Source organism: Tachypleus tridentatus, chromosome 10 (genome assembly GCF_004210375.1).
Source record: "Tachypleus tridentatus isolate NWPU-2018 chromosome 10, ASM421037v1, whole genome shotgun sequence".
In the NCBI taxonomy this organism is placed as follows: domain Eukaryota; kingdom Metazoa; phylum Arthropoda; class Merostomata; order Xiphosura; family Limulidae; genus Tachypleus; species Tachypleus tridentatus.
Window position 1 is genome coordinate 103,588,939 of NC_134834.1, and position 12,244 is coordinate 103,601,182.

A 12,244-nucleotide genomic window follows, 5' to 3' on the forward strand; every position below is an offset into this window, starting at 1 on the left:
AAACACATAAATCTTTAATTGTTATATATATCATCACTGACCCTATCCCAAAACACATAAACTTTAATTGTTATATATAATCACTAACCCTATCCCAAAACACATAAACTTTAATTGTTATATATAATCTCTAACTAACCCTATCCCAACAACACATAAACTTTAATTGTTATATATAATCACTGACTCTATCCCAACAACACATAAACTTTGTTATATATATGGTCACTGACTCTATCCTAACAACACATAAACTTTGTTATATATAATCACTGACCACTAATCCCAACAAATACATAACAAATATATAAACTTTAATTGTTATATATAATCACTCGACCCTATTTCAACAACATATAAACTTTAATTGTTATATATAATCACTGACCCTATCCCAACAACGCATAAACTTTAATTGTTATATATAATCACTGACCCTATTTCTAACAACATATAAACTTTAATTGTTATATATAATCACTGACCCTATCCTAAAAACACATAAACTTTAATTGTTATATATAATCATTAACCCTATCCCAAAAAACACATAAACTTTGTAATTGTTATATATAATCACTAACCCTATCCCAACAACACATAAACTTTAATTGTTATATATAATCATGGACCCTATTTTAACAACACATAAACTTACCTTGGTGCTATTGTTATATATAGTCACTGACCCTATCCCAAAAAAACACATAAACTTTAATTGTTATATATATATCACTGACCCTATCCCAACAAACATGTAAACTTTAATTGTTATATATAATCACTGATCCTATCCCAACAACACATAAACTTTAATTGTTATATATAATCCTAACCCTATCCCAAAAACACATAAACTTTAATTGTTATATATATAGTCACTGACCCTATCCCAACAACATGTAAACTTCAATTGTTATATATAATCACTGATCCTATTCCAAAACACATAAACTTTTAATTGTTATATATAATCACTCAACCCTATCCCAACAACACACAAACTTTAATTGTTATATATATGATCACTGACCCTATTTTAACAACACATAAACTTTAATTGTTATATATAATCACTTTGACCCTATCCCAAAAAACACATAAACTTTAATTGTTATATATAATCACTGACCCTATCCCAAAACACATAAACTTTAATTGTTATATATAATCACTGACCCTATCCCAAAAAACATGTAAACTTTAATTGTTATATATAATCACTGACCTATTCCCAACACAACATGTAAACTTTAATTGTTATATATAATCTCTAACCCTATCCCAAAAACACATAAACTTTAATTGTTATATATAATCACTGACCCTTCCCCAACAACATGTAAACTTCAATTGTTATATATAATCACTGATCCTATTTCAAAAACACATAAACTTTAATTGTTATATATAATCACTAACCCTATCCCAAAAACACAAACTTTAATTGTTATATATAATCACTGACCCTTCCCCAACAACATGTAAACTTCAATTGTTATATATAATCACTGACTCTATCCCAACAACACATAAACTTTGTTGTTATATATAATCACTGACCCTATTTTAACAACATATAAACTTTAATTGTTATATATAATCACTGACCCTATCCCAACAACGCATAAACTTTAATTGTTACATATAATCACTGACCCTATTTTAACAACATATAAACTTTAATTGTTATATATAATCACTGACCCTATCCCAACAACGCATAAACTTTATTGTTGTATATAATCACTGAGCCTATCCCAAAAAACACATAAACTTTAATTGTTATGTTTTTTCACTGTCTTATATCAATAGCATATGATCTCTAAATGTTATGTATAATCACTGAACCTATCACAAGAGCATATGAACGTTAATCGTTGCTATATCAGAGCAGAGAAGATACAAACCTTTAATGATACTGTTTTAGTCTTCGTAGGAACGCAAGTGAGTAAGGAGCTGGTAGCACAACCACTACATCTTTTAAGTCTCGTGCATGGAGGCCATGACACAAGCAACGGGTCAGAAGACTTAGGAAGCTCCACTATGTCAAGGTATGGTTCTGCAAGTTGCCGGAGTAGCTAAATAATATAAATAAGTATGTTTATGACTTTATTAATCGTAAATAAAACGTTAAGACCATTATATATGTAGTACACAACTAAGCATAACAATTAAGTAATGTTACTACTATATTATGAAATACAGAACTACACACGACTATCCATTAACGTTACTACTCTACATATACAATACACAACTAGACGAAACTATTTAGTTTTTTACTAGAGGATATATAGACTACAGAAATAAGTAGAAGCAGCTATCCACCTATTTACTGCTATATACCTAATACATATTAAGACACAAAAACGATCCATTAATGTTACCACTATACACATAAAATACACAACTAGACACGCCTATCCATTAATGTTATTACTATATACATAAAATACTCAACTGGACACGATTATCCATTAATGTTATTACTGTTTATATAAAATACACAACCAGACACTACTATCCATTGATGTTACTACAGAAGCAGCTATCAAATTATTTGCCATTATATATTTAATACAGATTTAAACACAAAAACTATACATTAATGTTACTACTATATACATAAAACACACAACCCGATTATCCATTAATGTTTTCACTGTATACACTGCTGGTCAAAATTTTAAAGCCAATGAACACAAAGAAAAAAATGTGCATTTTTCGTTGTTAGACTCAACTACTTATTTGAGTAGAGCTTCGAAAGATGAAAATAAGAAAAGGGAAAATAAAAATAATTTTTTTAGCATTTAATAGTGAAAATGTGAACACTATGAAATTAGCCTAAATACTAGCTGGTCAAATGTTTATGACCATACCAAAAAGAAGTCCTAAACAGAGTAAGAAATGCCCAACAAGAGGTCTCAGTAGTGAGTTGCCCGGCCGTCATTGTAAATAACTGCAAACATTCGCTTTATCATGGTCGATATAAGCGTTTGCAGAAGGCTGGCTGGAATGTTATTCAAGTGGTGAAGATGGCTTCACAAAGATCATGCACTGTTTGAATTGACGTCCATTTCTATAGACTTCCCTTGCCATCCACCCCAAAACATTTTCAATGGAGTTCTGTTCAAGCGAACACGCTGGGTGGCCCAAAAGAATCACGTTATTCGCTATGAAAAAGTCCTTTGTCCTGCGAGCATTGTGGAGTGCAACATTGTCCTGTTAAAAGATCCAGTCATTTCTACACAAGCGAGGGCCTTCAGTCAATGAAGACGCTCTCTTCAACATGCCAATGTAGCCAGCTGCTGTTTGACACCCCTGTATAACCTGAAGCTCCATTGTTCCATGGAAGGAGAAAGCACTCCAGATCATGATGGAACCTCCTCCACTGTGTCGTGTAAAAAATGTTTCCGGTGGGACATCCTTATCATGCCAGTAACGTTGGAAGCCATCTGGACCATCCCAATTAAATTTATCTCATCAGAAAACAAAACCTTCTTCCACTTTTCTACGTCCCATGTTTGGTGCTTCTCAGCAAAGTTTAACCGAGCTGTTTCGTGGTGTAGAAGGAGGCGTGGTCTTTGAAGACGTTTATGGTTTTTGAAGTCTTTCTCTCGTAGATGTCGTTACATTGTTCTTGAGCTGCATTTTGCGTCCGTAAGGGCCTTAACCTGGTTCGACGATCGGCTGGTGTCTTACCGGACAACCCGTCGAATTCTTCTGCTCAACGCCGGCGAAATTTTCTTGGGCCGACCACTTGAAATTCTCCTTCCGTATTCCTCAGAGTCTTTTAAGAAATTTGTAACAGTAGTTTTACTACACCCAATCTCACCAGTGATGTCACGTTGAGAGAGACCTTGCTTTTACAGCTCGACAATTCTGCCACGTTCAAACTCTGTCAACTTTTTAGCCTTTGCCATGTTTTTTACCCAATGTAACACAGGAGATGTCAGTGGAAGATGTTGACAAGGCTAATGCTTGAACACAAATGACTCAATTTTGTTACGTGTTTAGCGATTAATGCTTCGTTTCAGTATAGTCTTAATCTTTTGACCAGCTAGTTTTTAGGATAATTTCATAGTGTTCACATTTTCCCTATTAAATGTTAAAAACGTTTTTTATTTTTATTTTCCCTTTTCTTATTTTCATCTTTCGAAGCTCTACTTAAATAAGTGGTTGAGTCTAGCAGCGCAAAATGCATATTTTTTTCTTTATGCTCATTGGCCTTAAGGTTTCGGCCAGCAGTGTATAGTAAATTCACAACAAGGCAGGACTATCCATTAATGTTACTACCGTATATCTCTAGTACACAACTATATACAACTATCCATTAATACTATTACTGTATATCTAATACACAACTACATACACAATACTATCTATTTATTTTACCATCATATCCAATACACATATAGACAGTAGTATCCATTCATATTAATATTATATCGAATATACCTCTATGCACAACTACTCATTAATTTTACCACTGCTGAAGTTACATTACTCTGTTACTATATCACTATAGAAAAGTTACAAAGTACTATTATATCACTGTTATAATGTTATATTATATAACTATATCTCTGGTCTAATATTATACTATGCTACTATGTAACTATTGTGTTATTATTGTCTGTTCTTATGTATGTATGTATGGGCTGGATTTTGTACGTTAGGTGTCTGTGACTTGCAGGCTATAAATATCAACAATAAACAAACAGCATGCAGTCCACTTGTTTTAAAGTAATATAATAAAACAAATCGAACGTATGTATGAATGCCCGTTACACTATTGGTTATCTCAGTTGTATCCAAACTTTAAGTAATTGTCTTCATCTTCGTCAAGGGCCCCACAAATTGGTTCGGTTGTTTTAGAACACATTGAAAAAGACAACCTATTTTCCCTCTTCTCTGTTATAAAGATACAATCAGTAACTACTTCATTTTAGAAATCGTCACTGTATGCTCTGTGAGGTTAAACTCACCATAACGCAGTCTAACTTTTTCTAACTTAAGTTGATCTACACATTATAAACGTAGTTATATCCTGATCGGGGCTTAGAACTTTATATAAACTAATTTTACGCGAAATAATGATCAGTTAAAGAAACTGCAACAAATAGAAGGTTCTGTTAACATGGCGCAATAATACAAACGCCAATTTACAATAATTGAGCTAAACAGTGTATCATTCTTACACAGTTACGTAAACAAACATGCGATAAACTATCGAATTGTAAAATAGGTTTAAATCTTGTACTATAATAAAATTTTCTAAATCATAGCACTTACATTATACGTGAATATTCATGTATGTGTACCAATTATATTATATTACTGTATCGCTATGAAACCAATAAGTTGTATTAATATATCACTTGAATTACTACACCGTATTATTATATCACCATTATAATATTAAGCTATACTTCTGATCACTTTGGAAATATCACCATATTCTACTATACTCCTACACTGTACTCCTATATATCTTTACGTTAATAACTCATCAAGTCACCATATGATAGCGTGAAAGGTGATGTAAATACAGAGGGAATAGAGAGCTAGACCACAATAATTTAATATTACTTTGTTTGTTTTAAATATGTTCAAATTCTCAAATTAAATATAAAAACCAATGATCCAGAATCTCATTCGACAAAAAAACTGTACACACACATTTTCGTGTCTATTTCTCCTTTTATGATGTCCGTTTAATCCCATGTTTTAGATTTGTTAGTCTATATGTCCGAAAGTTGCGTATTACGTCAATAATGACACCATTGTAATATAGCGATAGAGTACACGAGAGAAAAGTAATTTAATGGATAACTTACCCGGCACGCTTACGTCCTTACGTCTTTCTGGAAAATTGAAAAAAAAAATGTAAATACATTCTGTTTTAACATCAGAGACACTTTCTTTAAACAACACTAAACACCAAATTTTGTTGTGAAAACATTAGAACGTATTATTTGCAGTTCTATTATGATTTAAATGACACTAGAGGTGTGTAGAATATAGGAAATTATGATTTAAATGACACTAGAGGTGTGTAGAATATAGGGAATTATGAGTTAAATGACACTAGAGGTGTGTAGAATATAGGGAATTATGATTTAAATGAAAATTTAGGGAAAGTACTAAAATATTTCAACGTATTTAGGATAAAAAATAACAGTTTATCGGAGCCAGAGTCCGATAACTTAGTGTTTAGAAGACATTACGTCAATACTACAACTCTTTTTCCAGTCGCACCAAATATACTCGCCCTTTCAACCGTGAGGGCGTTATAATATGCTGGTCAATCCCACTATTCCTTGGTAAAAGAGTAGCCCAACAGTTGGCGGTAGGTGGTGATCACTAGCTGCTTTCTCTAGTCTCATACTGCTAAATTAGGGACGGCTAGCGCAGATAACCCTTGTGTAACTTTGCTCGAAATTAAAAAAAACAAAACGTACAACTCTTTAGTTGGGCTAGTTGATGAGACACAAAAAGTACTTTAAACATGGTAAGTTACATTCCATAAATTGGAGGATCATTATAAGCCAATATATCTTTGATTCTGAATTCCGAGAAGAATAAATTAGATGGAATCATCTGCAATTGTTGTTATTTTGTAACAAATGTCAGACCGTTTTGCTTGTCATGTTCCGCTATCTTTCGACGTTCAAATTATCCATTTTACAAAAAATATCGTTTGCCAACAAAGTGTTTACATAAATAATTTAAATTCATCACATCTTTGGAGTTTCTTTGGAAACGACTTGGTGAAGAAACTCAGAGAGTGAACATCAAACTCTCGTTGATGTGAGATGATGAAAAATATGGAAAATAAACAACAGGAAAAAGTGAATTATACACTGCGTCTTTCCTGACATATTATTATATTTTACGATAAAACCAAGACTATAAAAATTATTCTGAAATATAAGCTTTACTCCAGTGTTGTAGATAAACCATCGACATTGTTAATGGTTAATAATTCCGTGTTTTCTAGGATTAGCTTTAGACCAAGAGAGAAAATTGCACCTACCAAAGATGTAAGGAACGTCTATCAAAAATTCATTCACGAACTGAGTAAAGTTCTTCGCAGTGCTCATCTTGATGAGTAACGATTCTGGAATCTGAAACACGAGAGTGCTGTGATCAATGTGTCACTTCACAATGAGATTCAAGTGCTGTAATCAATGTGTCACTTCACAGTGAGATTCAAGTGCGGTAATCAATATGTCGCTTCACAGTGAGATTCAAGTGCTGTAATCAATGTGTCACTTCACAGTGAGATTCAAGTGCTGTAATCAATGTGTCACTTCACAGTGAGATTCCAGTGCTGGAAGCAATGTGTCACTTCACAGTGAGATTCAAGTGCTGTAATCAATGTGTCACTTCACAGTGAGATTCAAGTGTTGTGATCAATGTGTCACTTCACAGTGAGATTGAAGTGCTGTGATCAATGTGTCACTTCACAGTGAGATTCAAGTGCTGTGATCAATGTGTCACTTCACAGTGAGATTCAAGTGTTGTGATCAATGTGTCACTTCACAGTGAGATTGAAGTGCTGTGATCAATGTGTCACTTCACAGTGAGATTCAAGTGCTGTGATCAATGTGTCACTTCACAGTAAGATTCAAGTGCTCTAATCAATGTGTCACTTCACAGTGAGATTCAAGTGCTCTAATCAATGTGTCACTTCACAGTGAGATTCAAGTGCTGTGATCAATGTGTCACTTCACAGTGAGATTCAAGTGCTGTAATCAATGTGTCACTTCACAGTGAGATTCAAGTGCTGTAATTAATGTGTCACTTCACAGTGAGATTCAAGTGCTGTGATCAATGTGTCACGTCACACAGTGTCCTGGATTAAATAGTGCTAATCAACAAAATAAGGTTTAACTTAGCTGAAGAGAATATTGCAGGTATTTTAATTAACAAAATAAAGCTAGGTTTGGTTAATGTACAGTTTGCAGCTATTTTAATTAACAGGATAAATCTAGGCTTAGCCAAGGTAAAATTTGCGGCTATTTTAACTAAAAGAATGTGGTTAGGCTTGATTAATGTGCAATTTGTAGTTATTTTAATCAACAGAATATGACTGGGTTTAGATAATGTACAACTTACAGCTGTTTTACTCAATAGAATAAGACTAGTCTTAGCTAACATGTGACTTACAGATATTTTAATCATGCTGTTGGCCACACACGATTCCCAGACACTTTCGTTATAATTAGCTTTTGCGTATGGCCGCGACGTCTGTCTATACATTACGTCTTGAAAAAGTTTTATAACTAAAAGTAATTTAAATGAATTTGATTCATTTCCGCCCTCTGTCTGTGTCTCACTGATCGCTCTCTTTCGTTAGCAGTTCTAAATCATGCTTTCATTATTTGTTATTTAACATAAAGCCACACAATGAGCTATCTGTGCTTTGGAACCAGATATTTTATTGTCACAAAATTCCATATGTACTGCTGATTCACCACAAGTCTACACCATGGATTATGTTTGTTTGTTTGAATCGGGTGTCAAAACCTGGTTTCTAGCGGTTTAACTCCGCAGACATACAGCTTTGCCACTGGTGGGGGGGGGGAGAGGTACCCCATGGATACTACACGAAGATTTCTTCTGAATGTAAATCGTTAATTATTTGCAAGATTAAATTTAACGTTTTGTTAACAGTGTATTTATCAAAGTTCAATATTCAGTTGAAGTTAATGGATCTGTCCTACAACTGTTCATTAATTTAACTACATAACATCTGTTTTATTAGTCAAGGAGGTCTAATGGTTAGTATAATTATTCAACTTTTCTGAGGATTGCTGTGAAAATATGTTTCCCACGTTGGGAGTTTTGTTCATGTCCAACTATTCTTTTAGTTGAATACGAGTTGCCTGTGTATACTCTTAATCAGTCATCCCTCTCTCGTGTGTCAATTCCTAACTTGTGACAGATAAATGTAATTAACTATTTGCGCAAAACTTTTAATAAAAAAGAAACAAACAACAAACGTATTTTATTTGCTGACAGTGTAAATATAAGTTACTTCACATAAACACAGTTGTTTAGCAGGTTTCATAACACACCCAACAAATAACACAAACCACCATGAAGAGTGACGTCAGTACCACTAATTCTTACTGATGGAGATACCTGTGTATTGTGTGTTAAAAATGAATAACCTTACCCGATTTTTGTTTGGACATTAAGTGTTGTAACAAGGAAAAAACACAGCAGCCGTTAGTGAAGATAATACAAAGTTGTAAAGGAAGATAAAAACTGGAACTAAAAAAAGTGACGAGAGGTTAAATGATTTATGTCTTACGATAGTACGTTTTGCTAGGGGAGCTAATTTCTCTTTTATTAATGGTAAGTTACTTACTTTGTGTAAGCACGTTGCAGGTTTAAAAGTAGGAAGCTTCATAATTAACTTCAGTAATCTCTTCTGTTGCATTTGACAATCTCTATAGGATTTATCAAGCATGTTGTATGTAATTTGACAGCTGTAAATTCTTAAGGCTTGTTCCATTCGTATTATTCGTGTTTACCTGTAGTGAGTTATATATTGTTAACAAGTAACACTACCCGTCCCCAGTGAAGGGAAAGGCTTAAGTTAATCTATCAATTTAAATTATTTCACGTACTTTAAAGTGGTTAATTACGTCACAGTCTTGGTTTCACTCATAGTTAGGGCTACTTGTATTGTCCACTGTGAAAAGTAATTTCAATCATGTCAGGAACCACTAGACAATAACATACGACACATTTTTATCAAGTTACGTCACACTTTGAAATGTGAATGATAATGTGATTATTTCCTAACAATTTATGTGGCTTATGAAACTAAATTTGACATCAACATTGTTCATGCCTGTTCTTCTCTTATGCCAAAAGTGAATGTTGAGCTTTGTCGAAGTGCACGGCTTTTCAAACTGGAGATAGACACCACGGTTCACAATAAATATAAGATTCGTTTGTTGATAGATGAGTGGGTGTTACTGATATGTCCTACTCATATGAGTATTCTATTAAATGTGACATCAAGAAACTTGACAAAGGCTCAGAGATACATTTCTGAGGAAAACAAAACAGTATTAGTTATATTATCAAAGTCACGTGACAGACGCAAATGCTGTACTGCGCAGGTTAAGTTCGAGTTAAACCGGAAATTGGTCGGTTTTTATTTCCGGTTCCCATTTTTCTGTTACAAGTCTCACATTAAAAACAAGACACATCTGTTACTTGTAGTTCACCATTAAGTTTGTTATTTATATACTGCTAGAAACGTTTTGTTCTCGTACGAAAACAGTATGTATGTATTTCTGGTTCATTTTTACATACCATTTGTTCAACACGGAGGTACAAATAAGTTCCGAATAGAGGGTGTGAATTAGAGGGCGAGAAACTTGCACATTTGAATATTAAACTTACTAAGGAATTTACAATACAGTTGTTAGGATTGCGTGCTTTTTGTTACTATACAGATACACGATATTACCTCCCAATAACAGCTGACGTCATGACATACAGGGACCTTGTTGTGCCGAAAAGGAACAGGTTTCTTTTGTTATTTTCCATTTCTCCAATTTTTCTTCCGTTTGGCAGCGTATTCTCGAGGTGTATCGTTTGTAGATCACACTTCCTGTGTTTCATCATTCTTCGTAACTTATACCAGAGAAAACGAACACTTGTTGTTAAATGAAAGTGTTTCGAGGCGCATAATCCAAATAGAATGAAATATTATCCTACAGATCGTGTTGAAACTGTAAGGGCCCCGTTTGAGAAACTGGTTGGTTTATGAGCAAAAATCCTAAAGACTATAAGTGTAAGTTTGAAGATTAATTGTTGTTCAGTATCTGATAGAGAAGATATAGATTGCATACGAGTGGTATCATATCTGTTACAGGAGATATTGATTACATATGAGTGGTATCGTATGTGATACAGGAAATATAGATTATATACGAGTGGTATCATATCTGTTACAGGAGATATAGCTTACAAACGAGTGGTATCGTATCTGTTGCAGGAGATATAGATTATATATGAGTGGTATCGTATGTGATACAGGAGATATAGATTACATACGAGTGGTATAGTATCTGGTACAGGAGATATAGATTGATATACATTACATACGAGTGGTATGGTATTTTAGAAAACGCAGTTTCAGAAGGTTGGTACTGTGTCTGTTACAGGAAAAAATTACATAGACTAGTATGTACGTAGTATGGAACCAATATCTATATGAACGGTATTATTCTTAACATATTCCCAGATACCGCCTCAACTATCGTGACTTTGAGATACCAGGTCTGGACTACACTGAGATATAGATATTAAGTTTGAACTACTTTGATACCTAGATAACTGGACTGAGCTATCCTTATATTTATTAATATCTGCGTAATGTGTCAAAGCATCATTAAAATTCACTCCCTCTTTAGAAATAAACTGTCGCCAGGAAGGTGGTGGGAAAGTCACTGTCTGTTACAGTTTTCACACTTTCCAAGGAAGGTGGTGGGAGAGTCACTGTCCATTACAGTTTTCACACTTTCCAACATACAACCATAAATAGATATAAAACTATACCATGAAGCTGCTTACCTTTAAACCGTTAAATGTTGATGGATTTCCGGATATGTCAACTGAATCTGGAAACAAAATGGCGTCGTCGTCGCATGCGCAAGCGTTGATGAAGGTGGTGATAAACAAAGTTATGAGATACATGGATGTTCTGCAGCAGACTAGGTGTGTATGGGTCTCCGTTTATCAGAAATCGCGATTTTGCTGTATAAACGCGTCCTTTTTAATACTTAAACAGATAGCGTCAGGGGCTGGAGGTTGTATCTATTCAGCTTCTAATCCTCGAATGGGTGTCTTGTCTTTCCCGAAAACGACTAACCGAAGGCTGTCTCATTTATATACATATATAATATGCACCTGTTCTACTGGTCCACGTGCTCCTTGAATCGTTCTAGAAGTGAATTACGTCACTTTTAGCACGAAAATTGTGCCTTTAAAAGTGTCGCGCTTGCCATATAACTTGTAGAATGAAAAATATAGTTCTTCGAACGTTTCAAAGATGAAAAGCATGGTGTAAACCGCGTGGGAAGAGGAAATACATGATTAATTATTTTGCAACTTTTTCCCATCTGGATGTATTTACACGTAATTAATAATACTATTGGCTTACTATGTTGTAGAGTCTGTCGTATGTTCTCCTAACTTCAGTCAATAA

General features: G+C 34.0%; 1 protein-coding gene and 1 long non-coding RNA gene across 2 annotated transcripts in view; one reads left to right on the top strand and one right to left on the bottom strand.

Annotated features, from left to right (window-relative positions):
* LOC143230010 (transcription factor AP-4-like) overlaps positions 1-12,244 on the top strand; it is a 127,876-nt gene that overhangs the window by 59,493 nt on the left and 56,139 nt on the right. The window contains exon 2 of the mRNA XM_076462954.1: positions 1,931-2,054. Within this exon, the coding sequence (XP_076319069.1) occupies positions 1,931-2,054 (124 nt within the window). The remainder of the gene's footprint in view (positions 1-1,930; positions 2,055-12,244) is intronic.
* Positions 2,035-12,208, bottom strand: LOC143230011 (uncharacterized). The gene is made up of 4 exons (XR_013016181.1): positions 11,611-12,208; positions 7,043-7,133; positions 5,844-5,870; positions 2,035-2,081 (listed from the first exon to the last, which is right to left on the bottom strand). It is a non-coding gene; the product is annotated as an uncharacterized LOC143230011 (long non-coding RNA).